The 16,224-nt window shown below is 36.0% G+C and overlaps 1 protein-coding gene across 1 annotated transcript; it reads right to left on the reverse strand.

Annotated features, from left to right (window-relative positions):
* Positions 1–4,760: 4,760 nt before the first annotated feature.
* Positions 4,761–11,152, reverse strand: LOC113112975 (protein LBH-like). Its single transcript, XM_026278997.1, has 4 exons — positions 10,892–11,152; positions 7,347–7,431; positions 6,581–6,776; positions 4,761–6,390 (listed from the first exon to the last, which is right to left on the reverse strand). Exons 2-4 carry the CDS (start codon positions 7,428–7,430, stop codon positions 6,338–6,340), a joined length of 333 nt encoding a protein of 110 aa, XP_026134782.1. The 5' UTR covers position 7,431; positions 10,892–11,152; the 3' UTR covers positions 4,761–6,337.
* Between the last annotated feature and the right edge of the window lie 5,072 nt (positions 11,153–16,224).

Here is a 16,224-nt window from a genome sequence, read left to right on the forward strand (position 1 = left end):
AATGATTGAAAATATTTAGTAAATATTTCCTCTTTTAAAAGGTGAACAATGTTTTATCAGGAAAAGCCTTTCCTATTCAAATCTTGAATAAACCTTTTCTGTGCTATGAATGTAATAAAGTACATTCAGACTTATTAAAACATACTACAGTACACACACATGCATGCATACTTGATTTAAAAAACTGTTCATGCTAGCACAAAAAGGAAATATGTACACACACACACACACACACACACACAACCATCTTTAACAGCATGTGTCAACAATTAATGGATGCCATAAGTGTATTTGATTGAAATGACATTTAGCAGGTCTGCCAAGAGGTTAATGGAGAAGAAAAACAACTTTAGTAGAAAGAAAGATGGAGGGAGAACATAACAAGTGAGAGGGAGAACATTAAAGAAAAACATAACTATTTTCTGTGGTTTAAAACACAGACTGCTTTGGCACATTATGCAACACTCATATGAGGGAGTTAAATAAAAACTCTCCTTGTTGATTTCAGGAGAGATGTAGCAATGTGATTCGATAACGAATGAATCAGGCCTTTTCACTGAATCAGATTATATACACAATACCAGTATAATTCATAACTGAATCTCTCCTTAGGTTGTTCAAAACTGTCAGTGTTTGAAATTTTCACAGAAGAAACTATAAAAATGATGTAGAAAACACTTTGTTGATTCTAACTTATCTTACCATATATGTTGAAAAACAGAAATGTATGTTATTCACTAATAATCCAGTGATTTTAAAAAATTTGTGAATAACAAGATTCTGTCTGTTCCTAATAAAGTCACCATTATATCACAATTTAATCATATATTTTTATTAAGTACTATAATGTTAATGCTTATCTTCTGTGATAATACAGGTTGTAAAGCATACAATTGGCCAGTATTCATGTATAGACAAAGTCATACACAAAAAGACAAAACACCTTCAATAACTTGACACTAAAATAATGCAATAAACATGAACTAAATAACAAAATGTAACACAGAACACACCAATGTACATTCCAAATAACAAAAATACATATAAATGTGATGTGTCATCTGGGGACTTTTGGTAATTATTATTATTTATTTGTTTATTTTTACTTGAAAGATGCAGAAATGATTTTATACTTTTTAACACAGTATTTCACCATATATGGTAAGATAAATCAAAATCGACAAGGTTCTTACTACATAATTTTTACAGCTTCTTCTGTGAAAATTACAAACACTTTGATAGTGTTGAACAAACTAAGTGTTTTTAATTTTGGGTGTCTTGCTCCTTTAATTTCTGCTGACTGCAAGATGGGAGGATATTAAATATGTGTATGTTTGCACACGTTTGTGCATATGTGTAGATCAGTGGTTTTCAACCTGTGGTCCGCGGCCCCCTAGTGGGCCGCGGTGGTATTGCAGGTGGGCCGCCAATTATTTTCTGTTCATTTCCAGTCCATTCTAGGGCTGTGCGATTAAAAGAAAAAAATCCTAAAATCACGATTTGAGCGTGCGCATATGCCTAACTCCAGGTTCACACACTGTCTGTGATGCGCCTTTTTTCTGAGCCAATGTTGACGGATCAGAGCGTTCTCACTGCGGTAAAAGGCTAGAAATGAAACGTGCGAAAATAATTCATGTCTAACACATGAGCATAGAGTGAATTTGTTAGTGAACAGGATGCAGTTTAAGTGAGAGGAGACACGTTTTAAGTCCTTGCAAAGCAGCTTGTATCTGAGCAAGCACGACCGGTTTTGTGACAGAGCATAGGAAATCTGCTGCGAACAGAGAGATTATATGCGTTATATTTATGCGCTCTCGCTGCTGACCGCATACACATACTGTATACACACTGCAAACACCTGAGGCACCGCTACAATTAATGAGCTCTATGAACAATGCATGGCAAAAAAGGATACAGGATTTTTTTTTTTTGCCACAAGTCTATACATTTTTTTACATCTTCACTATAGTGATAATTTTGACTTATGCCTGTTCTAGAGATGTTACAACTTTTTGATAAAGCTCTGATTGGTTTTCTTTTGGAAATAGGTTTCAAATTAATCCTGAATGCATTTATGAATGTAAAAGCACAATTGCAAAATTGATAAAAAAAATCGCGATTTTTTTTTTTTTTTTTTGTCCATATCGCACAGCCCTAGTTTATTCAATAAATATAGTTTAAAATCTAGCTTCTGAGTACTAAGTTATTAACCCAACAATAGCGGGGTCAGTTAATTTTTTTGAAGTGGGCCGCGCAAACATATGTGTTTGGTTGTGTGGGCCGCGAGTTGAAAAAGGTTGGGAACCACTGGTGTAGATGGAAGTGTTTCCTCTTTATCATCTCACCTGCCTGTATTTGGGGAAATGAGGGGAAGATAAACCTGAATCTCTCCCTTTAACTACAGAGAGAAACTTCACTAGAGTACCGTTTTATACCCTTAATAGAATATAAAAAAGTGAAATAGATCTCACTAAAAGGCATGAACAAACAATAATGTAAGCTTGAGACTGCAGCTCTGAGGATAATGATGATGAGGAGCATGCAGCTGATAGCTGTGTTGCTAATCAGGCTCCAGCTGAACTAGGTTAAGTGCCACTATCTGTGTCTGATGTAACCAAACCCCTACATTGAACCATCTCCATAGTTACCGAGCATAAGCACAGAGCGGTTTTGACTGAAGTGGAAAAGAGATAAAAAGGAAAACAATGACATTAACTGAGGGCAGGCAATGCAAATCTGGAAATGGCCTACTGGTAGTAGAGTCCCTTTATTCAGCGTTTAAATTCATAAAATAACCAGGCTGAGTTTTGTGTTTTAATACTTAGCACGGTGAATGGGATGCTTTATATGGAATGATATTCCGGACTTTATTCAAAAGGAATTTCAAATTGTATTTGCAATTGCGTTTTCAATTTTTGGACGCATAAAATGTGACATAATCCAAACGCAAATGCAAATCACGCATTACCGTTTACAATTTGCAATTCCTTTTGAATAAAGTCCGGAATATCATTCCATACATTTTAGTATGATCGAAGATAAAACAATTCTACTAGAACAGACTAGAACATATGTGCATTCCCAGAAGAGATGAGAAATGGATTCGTGCTCAGAACCACAAAAAGAACATAAAGTGTCAATATCAGGAAACATCTTTTTTAAGTAAAGCTTCACAGGATAGAAAAGATGAAGTAATTTGTAAGCCACATCCTTAACCTTATTGATTATTAAGTATTTAGATGACAAAGTGCACACTAATTAATTCATATTATTTATTATTATTTAATATTATTATTTATTACCGTCGACTGTGACGTCACTTCCCAATGCAAACACGCCCAATAAAATGGGCCCACCCCTGTCACTTGATTGACAGGTTTCCGTGTAGACGTTGGACATTCAAATGCAAAAGTAATTGCGATTCCATTTGAGTTTTGGCAGTTTACATGCACAGTGCAGAGAGAGTGAAAAGCAAATGTGGTAATTAATATTGCTATTTAAATATGACAGGCTCATAGCTTGTAAGATATGGGAAACACAATTGCAAACGGACTTTGCATTTCCATTTTGAATTTGGCAGACACTGTGCGTTCGTTTTAACGAAAATGAAAACAGTCGTGCATGATTTGCATTTGCGTTTGGATTATGTCACATTTTATGCGTCCACAAATTGAAAACGCAATTGCAAATACAATTTGCAATTCCTTTTGAATAAAGTCTGGAATATCATTCCATACCATAACAATGTAATACTAAATCTGTTCTGATGAACACATTTTTTTGCAAGTAAATTTCAGCATCAACTGTAACCAAACGTAACTTTTTGAGTAATGTGTTCCTTTATTGTTGAAGTGCTAGATGAAATCAGTGCAAGTAGAGTGCATATCATGTTGGCATGGGATTTCTGGATCAGTGGGCAGACAGTGGCCGTCCCATGCTGTGGACTGAACTCGATTCATCAGGGTCATGTTAATCACAGAGAGGTCATCATGCTCCATGGGCAACTTAATCTCTTCATACCCCTTTATCTTTAGGACTCAATGCTCTTATACACAAGGACACTGTGGTCAGCCTCATACTGAACTCAATGGTTCGTAATCATCTTATTTCTGGAATGATTGTGATTTCACTTAAAATACCAACCTTCCCCCTCATGCCTTGTTTGTGTGTTGTTTTTTACACTGGACTCAGAAATTGCTAGTACATTTCAAAATGATTACAAAGAAATAGCAACACATTGCATTTAACATGACATTTTAAAATAGATAGGCCAGCATAAGACCAGCTTTTCTAGTAATAAAATCCTCCAATAATGCTGTGATTGACAGGATCAAATGAATTTGCTCCTCCAATACAAAATTCCCATTATTCCCTGTCATTTTGGGAATAATAGGGATATTGAGCAGAGAAGAGAACTTGTTGTAAAGTACACAAAACAATGCAATAATAGTTTCTAAGAAAGCATTTTTCCGAGCTGAATGGTGCTAATAGAATAGATTACGAATAGATTAAACAAAGGAGAACACAAACTCAGCAGCTATCTAATATTAATCTTTATTTAAACTTACCAAATAAATGAATTAAAAAAAGAAAAAAAGGTGTACATATTAAGACCAAGTTTAATATCAAAATATCAATTCATTTTTACAATGATGAAATTGAAACTCCTAGTTATTTCCAGATTTCCAATTATTCATTTAAAAAGGACTAGAAGTCACAAGTGTCAATGCATGCCATGAAAAAAATAAAATAAAATTATGATAGCGATGGGAAGTGGTGAACACAATGCTTTAGTTACAGGATTACGTAAATATTACAGTAGACAAAATGTGATTTTTAAAATATATGCTATAAACATTGATACACATCAAAGCAGTTTCACTATGGGGTTTAGATACTAAGAAAATATCATGAGTGCAATGTATATTGTGAAGTGGTTTAAGAATCAGTATTACTACAACATCTTAACTATTGTTAAAATAGAGATTATGTTAATTGAAGTGACTTATGTCTGTACAGTATGTGCAATACTCGCAGTCACAAAATCAAAGTTGGCCTCCCCAGTATTTCCCAGCATTATTTGGCTTATCTTCCATGCCTGTTGTACGGTTCAAACTAGTTTTATAATACTCAAGCACAGGTGTCTGTTTGAATTCCTAACCCTAAGACAGAAAATAGTAATAGTACACAAGGCTGGTCTTAGAAGAAATGACTATTTATAACCAGAGGTTGAATTAAGCTGTCTAAAAAGCAGTCTCTGTTTGTAATCCAGTGTGGGACTCTTGCAGTTGTGCTTTGAAAATATTGTGTATATGTGCACAAACGCCTCTAATAATTTCAAGTCTGCAGAAAGTCATACAGGGCTTGTAGATATAAGGAAGTCCTTGTCCTCAGGCGGACATACAGACAGACATGTTTAAAGTTCAGCAGAAGTTATTCCTCACAAGCCTCAGCCAGATTGTGTGAAGAGAGGATGGGGTCTCCTCGCATAAAGTTTTCAGCCGCAAAGCATGTAATGAATCATTTTCACATAAGTGCAAGATTCACAGTGGTCACTGCAATCTTTTTAGACTATGTATTCACAGGCTTCTGTGATATATCAAAGAGCAGGGCATAATAACAAATCAATACATCTCTCACTAGATTGGACTGGATATGCAAAGTGTCCAAATACTATTTTGTATCACTTTGTGATCTTAGACTTCTCACATGTTAAATTAATTTAATTAATTCAGTATTTTACATCCATTTATTTGATAAGTAGCCATGTATTAAGTGAACTAATATAATCAGCTGGTCAAATAATAAGGCAATATTGGCTATCTAACCGTACATTTCTTACTTGAGATCCAGGAACTGTGTTTTTTATACGTTTATTTTGAACAATATTCTGCACATTCATATTTTTTAACTGCTCATACAATTATTATTTTGTGTGTGTGTGTGTGTGTATCATCCATATTCTACACATTTTCAGTATATTCGTAGACATAAATGTAGAGGATACTGTACATGGATGCAGGAGTTTTATAACCAGAATTTCTGCATCAGGAAAAACAATCTAAGCCTTCAAGTCTGAAGGGAATGTAAGAATGTTAAAGCCACTTGCCACAGATAAAATTTATCACAAGTTTAATCTTAAAAAGTACAAAAGACTTTCAAGTGTCTTTTTAAAGCCATGAATGTGTTATGAAGAGTGCTCAGATGTAGCACTGTGAGCTCTTTTCTTATTCACACCTGTCTGCCAGATTGGCTGCTTGTGTTGCTTTGTGAGAAAATGTTGTGAGAACCAAGACTTGTGATAATGATAGACTTGTGACAACGTATTTATTAGATTTCAGTTATGCTCAGCTGCCCCTGATGTTTCCAGGCTGCTGCACTTGACTTCATCTGAGGGGAGAAAATGCATGCAATTCATTTATAAATGAACTTCTCTGAACTGAAACACATATAGGCAGACTTTCAGGAAGTGTATATTTATTTGTTCCTCTTTAGACCATTGCACACTGTAGTGTGGGTTAATGTTAATACCAATAATGAGAGAATACACACCTTTTTCCTGAATTATTGTCTTACACACCTGTACTCTGGCTGTGTGATATCTGGGTTTGTGATGACATGGGTGTGTGTGTTTGGCCGGAAGGGTCTGTGCTTCTCAGGTCATCTGGGGGCCAACGTAACTCTCCGCTCTCCACCTCTCCCTCTGTGGGCTCCACTACGATGGAGGGCAAGCGCTTGAACACCTTGGGGTGGCGCTCCTGTGTGTCTGGGAAAATCTGAAAATGGAGGATGATAGATTTTATCTGTAAGAGAGATGCTGAATGTTCCACTTACAGCAAGTTTATTGGCTTAAAGGAATAGTTCATCTCAATACTGTAAATCTGCTATTACACTCAACACGCATTTTGGTGTAAACTTGTATGACTTTCATTTTTCAGTGGAACAAAAGAGGGAGTTTTTGAAGAATAACTTGGCTGTTTTTGATATATTGAAGGTGAAAGTTGACCAGGGATGTCAAGCAACAAAAGGACTGACAAAACATCAAAAAAGTGTCCATACACTAGCTTTGATTGATATACATGCAGCCAATAATATCTTGAATTCCAGTCAATTATTCACACAAAGCTATTGCATGACATCAGAAGACTTGGAATATATATAAAGAGTCATATAGACATATTTTATGTTTGTGTGTGTGTGTGTGTGTGTGTGTTTTGAAGCTGATAGTTCTCACTCAGTTTCATTATAAGAAAAAGATGTTCTTTGAAAATGCGAGAAAGTTCTGTGGGGTTGAACGACATGAGAGTGTTGTGGTGAAATGACCAATGAAAAGATTAGATACCAACCTGAAATGAAACGCCTTGCTCTGCGGTGTCACTCACAGTGAAGTCTTCCCGACTGTGTTCTGGGTTGTTCATTATATCTGTCATTCTAATAGGAAAATAAAACATAAATCAGCATGAAATTCATCTAAACTACACAGCAATCCATATATATATATATATATATATATATATATATATATATATATATATATATATATATATATATATATATATATATATATATATATATTAATTTTGATACATTTCACTTCTGTACTATAAAAATAAATGGGCTGTTGATTAATGAAATGCAAGTATCTTTGGCAATCGAAAATGATATGGATACTGTAATTAAAAGAGAGCCTAAACTTCAGTTTAAAAGTTAGGGGTTGTTAAAAATGTGTTTGAGGTCTCTAAGGCTAAACTTGATTCTACTTGAGCGTATTTTAAAAAGTCATTTATTCCTGTTATGCAAAACTGATTACTCCAGCTTTCAGTGTCACATGATCCTTCATCATTCTAATATGTCACTTTTGATCAATTTAATGCAACCTTCCAGAATAAAAATAAAATCTTACTGACCCCACTACTTGAACGGTAGTGTATATGTTCTTCGAAACTTTGTATCATAATGAGAACATTCGGATCATAACACTAGCACACAAATACATAAGCTTGAGCAATACTTAAGGAATAGTTCGCCTCAATAATAACATTTCAATCCAGTCTAATTTTCTTCCATGAAACACAAAAGCTAATTTTGTATTGATTATCATGATTAAAACATTAATGGAATTTGGCATTAATGGAGGGGAGTATTATCAATGAATAATTTATAAAAACAACCAAAAAATTTTTTATCCATATGACTATTTGTCATATGGTACTACTTTTATGGTGCTTTTTCGTCCTAGTTACAGCTTGGCAGTATACTGTAAACCCTCCGCCGTTTCTTTTATGGAAAATAGCCACCCAGATATTCTACCAAACATCTAATTTTGGGTTTAACAGTAAAAGAAAAACACAGGGTGGAAGCAGGTGAGTAAATAATCACACAATTTCATTGTGCCTAAACTATTCCTTTTACAAAAAAAAAAAAAACACTTTGATCTAAATCTGTGCTCCAACAAGTCAGTTGCAGCATTTGCGTGTTTGTTCAGTTCGTGATCCCTAAAAAAAAATCCCTTCCTGTCTTCCTTTCAGACTGTCATGGTTTTAACAACATGCACACAACCAAACAAGCCACCTAAACTTTGCTCCAGGCTGCAGTGTGACAGGGACAACACCGGTGTCTGCAGGTGGGTATTCAAATACGAAGCATGGTAAAATAATGAAGAAGGTCTTCATCAAACTCATTCAGCTGATGGTGGTCTGAAGGAACTGACCCTTTTTGTAGTCTATTGGAAAGACAGAAATCATAGTGGAATGCTTAAGGATAATAAAACTGTGAACAGATAAGCCAACCCACTAGTGCACCCACGCTCACGCTCACGCACACGCACACTCACAAATTATGTTCAATTATTCAACAGTTAAAGGCTGGATAGTACAAAGACCGGAAAAAATAAAAAATAATAATATTCATGTTATTTTGACAATGAGACCCAAACTGATCAGATTGCTCTGTCTAAGACAAAAACAATTGTTTTCATTAACTGAAATAAATCTGAAATAAATATTAGGTTATTAGGTGAAAAACTTCATTGTTTAGAACTAAAACTTGAAATGTTGCAGCGAACTGAAATAAAATCAGCTGAAGGAAAAGTAATAAAATTACTAAAACTGAAATCAAATAAAATAAAATCTAAATTGAATTTTAGAACAAAACGAAATCATAAAAATGACAAAAGCACAAAATTACAAACAAAATTACTAAAACAAACTAAAATTAAGATGAAAACTAAAAACATAAAAATAGAAATATTAATAAATATTACAGTAGTAATACAAATCCTAAATAATGCTAAAATAACACTAACAAAGGCATGCTAAAAAAAACAAGTGCAGAAATAATTGAGAGAAGTCTTTTACTTTAGAAAGAAGTGGAACATGTTGCAATGATGGGGAGTTCTGGGTGAACTGTCAAGATGCCCTTCCTGAAGTTTATTACAGGCTATACAACTCAATTTTTTATAACTGTATTGTAAGTTTTTAGATGAGAGGAAAAGTAAATGAAAAGGAGAGTGTGAAAGAGAATATTAAACAGATTTCTGTGGAGAAAAGATATTAGGAGCATGCTGACTCAAATTGTTTGTGTGGTATTTTACAAAGAATGGTGAGGCTGTTGAATACAGTGTGTTTTATGTCTATATTATGGTGTCATTAGAAGAACAATACTGACAGATCCTCTTACTTAGCGCTGTCCTTTAACTATGGCTTTGCTTAGGGTGAATATTGAGGCAGCTTAACTCACGCCCTTTAAAACAGACAAACATGCCATCTAGTATATTACACTGTCCCTTGATCAGTTCACCAGTAGGACATTTTTAAAGTCCTGAAAACCTCTTTTATCATTCTTAACTGTAACCTGTCAAGATTAATAATCATAAAATAACTGCTCTCAGTAAACTCACAAAAGGGCTACTAGACATGATTTGGCATGTATGGTGACGTCTGTGCTGGCAATCCAAAAATCATCTGGCAACGAGAGGCCTTTGGCACTGTGTTTAGTTATTTCAAAGTAATTTTTGTCAGTTTCATCCCTTGCTTATGGGCGCTGATACAAGCACACACACATTTATGTGTGTACACAAATATACTCTAGACCTCATGCATCAAGGTAAGTTAGACTAGACCTAACATACAACAGCCAAGTTTGAAGAATGTTGTGGGAATTATGACATCATATTTAGATTGTATGGTCATTCCAATAAAAAAAAAAAAAAGTCATTATGTCAGTTATATATTTATTTATTCATTTTTGTGAAACTGGACATCATTGTGATAATTATTAGACGTTGGTCAGAGTGAGTTAGGTATTTTGCTAAAACCTCAAATCTAACAAATTTATGATTACCACACATAAGCTTTTATTTTCAGAACCACTGTGCATATTTGATATTACAAAAAGGGGGAAACACAGGGCAGTGGACAGATCAAAAGAGTTTCATGAAGCAAATCAACAGGAAAAAGAATAAAGTTAAAGGATTTTACTAATGTGCTTGGTGAACATGTCTAACACATTGTTAAAAGTTAAATCTTGTTTTCATTGTTACAGTAGCTATAATTTAATATATATAAGAGACACAAAAAGCTTTCATATAGTGGAATGACTAATATGCAACTCCATCAGGGCAAATCCAAGACAATAACATAGCCTACAAAATAAAATAAAAAAGGGACCAAATTTAATTTAGTCACCGATGCATTGATCAATACAATAAATAAATGAATAAATAAATAAATAAATGCAATTTAAGAGACAAGGCTAATTATTTGCTCCGCTACTACTACTCTGTAGAAATATATCACATAGCTTGGTTTCCTTGCTTTCTTTTTCACACTTTATTTTCCAAATTTAATAGACCACAATATTATACTGTATAGGCTAAATACATGTAACATACCTTTGTTTCTCCCCTTCTCTTCTTGAAGCGACAGGAATGTTACTTTATTGAGTATATCCTCCCGTTAAACTCACGCAGCTTCCGTTTGGATCAGTCCGTCGAGCTCGAGCGCGCATCTGACCTGCAGCGGAACTGTTGAATGCTCTCTTAGCGCCTCTGTGTGCTCATCCTGCCAACGTCATTCATTTACATCTTGAGAGCTGCATGGATGCAACATAAATCGCACAGCGATTGGTTATGAGAAGCACGCATCCACATCGTCATCACAGCTTGTTTGTTCATGTAATTTCGGGATCTCTGATTCCAGATGATGATTATTACGCAAGTGTTTGGGTGAGTTTAGAGACCTGGATCACCGAAGCTGATTATTAGAAGAGACAGGGTACAGAAAAAAGCTTAAACTTCCTCAGAAATTTGCGTACACTTCATATTACTGGTTAATGATTAGCTAGTAAAGCTATAGCGTGTTTTAATGTGTACTAGAGTTTGTCTGGATGAATGCTGTTAAAACTCAGCTCTCACATTGTTTGTTATGGATCGCTGATGCCCTCTGCTGCTGAAAGAAATGATCAACCATCTATATATTTTTTCGAGTTTAGCTCGAACCCTAATCCCTGATATAGGCATTTTGTTTGTTTGCGCAATTTTTTCCTGGTCATTTATTTACCCTCTATTTGACCCTCGACGATTTTTTTGCTCAACTATTGGAATGGTGACTTTGTTCAGATTTGGTTCAGATCACTTTAAAGAAATAGTTTTGTTAGTTTTAGTGAAATTCAATGAAAATGCACTCAGGCCATCCGAGATATAGATGAGTTTGTTTCTTCAATGGAACAGATTTGGAGATATTTAGCACATCACTGGCTCATCAATGGATCCTTTGCAGTGAATGGGTGCCGTCAGAATGAGAGTCTATACAGCTCATAAAAAACATCACAGTAATCCACATGACTCTGGTACATTAATTACCGTAATGTGAAGTGAAAAGCTCTGTGTTTGCAATAAACAAAACCGTTGTTTCCTCTATCACTAATATTGCATTCACTGTAGAGGATCCTTTGGCGAGCAAGTGATGTAATACTAAATTTTGAATTCATTTTCTCAATAGCTAAAATCAAAATGTGAGTTACTGTATTATTGTTGCTTTGACTGGACCACATTGTTTTATAGTCTACATACAAACTCCATATGTTGTTTTTATTTATTATTGTTTTTATGTTGTTTTCTACATTTTGCACACTTCATTTTACTCGGTTACCACAGATTATTGTACTGAAATTCTAATGAATGACATTTTTGATTGGCTTTTTTTCCAATGCACTAATTATTAGTGTGTAATGTGTCCTTAGTTTTTTAATCTCCACCACATGTTGTAACTATTTGTCAAAAATATATAATCAAATTTCCTATGTACAATTAATTTACTCCTTGAATATTACAAAATTGTTTTTCAAGTTTGTTTTTTAAATGCTGTATTAAGTGCTGTCTAGTTTATTTTGTAATTTGTTTTTTTTTTTAATGAAAACGTGTGTATTATAAAATATTTTCAGTTAAAATGAACTGATATCGAGCAACACTTCTACAGCATTTATTAATCTTAGTTAACCTTAACTATAACATTTACTAATGCATTATTAAAATCAAATGTTGTGCTTGTTAACATTAGTTAATGTGCTGTGAATTAACATGAACTAACAACGTAATGTTATTAATTACCAAATATTAATAAAACTGTAATAAATGTATTGTTCATTGTTTATTCATGATAGTTAATACATTATCTAACATTAACTAATGGAACCTTATTGTATAGTTTTACCATCACATTTGGTCATTTTTATCTTAAATACCAAAAGCAAAAAAAAGGATATAATAATGTTACACTAAGACGTAATTAATGTGATTTGTAAATTTTTAAATCCCTTGCAAATTATTCTAATGAACAAAACACTTAGTAGCTTCTGCTAGCACAGAAGCGTAGCGGCAAGCTGGTCTGCTCTCAGGAGGAGATTGATCACCACCTGAAGGAAACATACAGCGACCCAGTAAGAGAGCCAGAGTTGGGGGAGTGCAGCACTCTGATAGACCCTCCTGGGCCAAGTGTGCAATTCAACATATCAGAGCTGCAGCTGAAGGAGGTTTGAGAAGTTGTCGGGGAAAGCATGAGCTAGTTCCGCTCCAGGACCAAGCGGCACTTCATACAAAGTGTACAAGAACTGTCCGAAACTCCTGCTGCACCTGTGGAAAATCCTGCGTGTCATCTGGAGGAGGGGCAGGATCCCTGAACAGTGGAGAGTTGTGGAAGGGGTCTGGATTCCGAAGGAGGAGAACTCCAAGAAGATAGACCAGTTCCGCATTATCTCCCTGTTGTGTATTGAAGCTAAGATCTTCTTCAGTTCAGTCTCCAACAGACTGAGCACCTTCCTATCAAAGAATAAGTTTATCGACACATCTGTCCAGAAGGGTGGAATTGCATGATTGTCTGGGTATTTGGAACACACAGGAGTGGTAACACAGCTCATCAGAGAGGCTAGAGAGAACAAGGGAAATATGACAGTGCTGTGGCTCGATCCGGCTAATGCATATGGCTCAATACCACACAAGCTAGTTCAGCTCACCCTCACAAAACATCATGTCCAGTGCAGAGTCAGAGACCTCATCAATGATTACTACAACAATTTCAGGATGAGAACTTATTCAGAAGCAGTGACATCAGGCTGGCACAAAGTCGAGGTTGGAATCATCACAGAATGCACCATCTCTGTAGTTCTGTTCTCCCTGGCCATGAATATGCTCATAAAGTCTGCTGAACCAGAGTGCAGAGGGCCCAAGAAAGAGTCAGCTCTACGCCAGCCACAGATCAGAGCATTTATGGATGACCTCACGGTCACCACAGAATCAGTCCCAGGCTGCCGGTGGATTGTTAAGGGTCTTGAAAAACTAATGGAGTGGACACGGATGCATTTTAAACCAGCCAAGTCAAGATCAATGGTGCTGACATGCCAACATGGCATTCTTCCCAGAATCCTGTGGCCATTACTTGTCTATGATGTGCCAATCTCGATCGTGGAAACCTTAGAGAGGAAGGTCAGTAGCCACCTCAAAAGATGGCTGGGGCTTCCAAAAAGTCTAATATGCATCGCACTCTATGGGCACCGCAACAAACTGCAACTGCCGCTTAAAACATTGAAAACATCTCCAGGTATCTTGGCCACTGCGAGGGACTGGCAACTGTTGGTGGACTTGGAGCAGCAACTCATGATCCCCAACCATGTTGTGATAACCACCTTAAGACCCGTCATTTTACTCTTGTCAGAGTCCACTAAACAAGTCGTTCTGTTGGAGCTTACAGTCCCCTGGGAAGACCGCTTGGAAGAGGCCTTTGAGAGGAAGCTCGCCAAGTACGAAGGACTGGTCAGTGAGTGCAGACAATCCAGATGGAGAGCTAGGTGTCTCCCTATAGAGGTAGGATGCAGGGACTTTATAGCCCGATCCCTGGCCAGAGCCTTCAGCTTGTTAGGTATAGATGTGGTGAGGAGGAGAAGAGCCATCCGCAACACCAGTGAAGCAGCAGAGAAAGCCTCAAGATGGTTATGGCTAAAGAGAGGAGATCCATGGAGGAAGGCTAGCTAGATTTGCCAACTGGACACAAGCTGTGGTCTGATCAACCACAGCTGGGTCGCCTGGATGAGGGTGTATGATGTTGAAAGACCCGAAACACTCAATGAGTCCAGGAACATCACTCAAGATGTGTCCAGTAGCATCAGTAGATGTATTTGCACAGTACATCTTTTAATTAATACTAAGAAGCAGACTACATAACTACTGTAGCACAGCATATGCTTGTGTAAATCCAGTATCTGAGCAAAAACAAGAATGCACCTGTCAGACTTGGTGTTCCTGTTCTCAGTTCTAGGTGTTCCCCGCTTAGTTAATTTTGTTCCAGGTGTGTCCCATCAGTGTCTGTGTATTTAAAGTGTTCTCAGTTCCTAGTTCTCTGTTGGCTTCAGTGAGTTCCTGTGTTTTCCACATCTTTGAATTAAAATTCCATGTTGAAGAAATCTCCAGCGTCTCTTTGCTCCTCGCTCCCCATGAAACGTGACAGCACACAGATTAAATTTAAGGGCATTGCCTCTCCAGGAGAACATACTGTATATCACTATATTGCGAAGGACACAGTGTTTCCTTTTTTAACCCTAAAGTACTAGTTTCTACTGTACCTGTTGAAGTTGCAGTCAAGGCAGACAAACACTAAACATATTTTATATATATATTTTTTTTTTTACAATATCACAACTGTATAATATGGCTTTAAAGTTTCCAGCCTTCCTGAACTAGATTAACAAAAACAACTATAGAAATATACACAGACTTAATAAATGAGCTTGTGGTGACAATTATGGATTTCACTTAGTTTGTAAAAAAAAATGTAACAACTAATGCACATTTGTACACACAAATAGATAGATAGATAGATAGATAGATAGATAGATAGATAGATAGATAGATTCAACTTTATTGTCATTATGCAGAGTACAAGTACAGAGCTAATGAAATGCAGTTAGCATCTAACCAGAAGTGCAAGAATATAGTGTTATATATACATAAAAGTGCAGAGTAAGTAAAGCTTATGATATACAGAATGTACAGTGGAGTTGCTATATACAATATTGATCAGAGTATATACAGAATATAAATATGAATGTAATGTAGGGATTGTATGTACATTATGAACAGAGCAAAGAAGGATTATATATACATTATGAATAGCAGGAACTTGAGAACAGTAATAATAAATACAGTTGAATGAGTGTGCAAAAGTATTGTTTAACAATTATATGCAAAATAACAGTAGTGCAATTATATTTTTTGTAGAATAGTTTACTGTGCTTGTACAGTAACAGCTTTAGACAGTTTATAGTGTAATGGATTTAACCATGTGCAGTCTGTGCAAAATATGAGTAGTGCAATACATGTATGTAAAGTACTGTGACCAGTGCAGTAAAAGAGCAGGTGCAGGTTAGATTGGTGGTGTGGCGTTCAGGAGTGTCACAGCCTCAGGAAAGAAGCTCTTCCTGAGCCTACTTGTTCGAGAGCGTAGGCTTCTGTAACGCCTGCCGGATGGAAGGAGGGTGAAAAGTCCATGGTTAGGGTGAGAGGCATCCTTGATGATGTTTCTTGCCCTGCCCAGACAGCGCTTCTGATAAATGTTCTCGATGGAAGTTAACTGGGTGCCGGTGATCCGTTAAGCAGTTTTCACCACCCACTGGAGTGCTTTGCGGTCAGATGCAGAGATATTGCTGTACCATACTGAGATGCAGTTTGTGAGTATG

Source organism: Carassius auratus, chromosome 13 (assembly GCF_003368295.1).
Source record: "Carassius auratus strain Wakin chromosome 13, ASM336829v1, whole genome shotgun sequence".
NCBI lineage: Eukaryota > Metazoa > Chordata > Actinopteri > Cypriniformes > Cyprinidae > Carassius > Carassius auratus.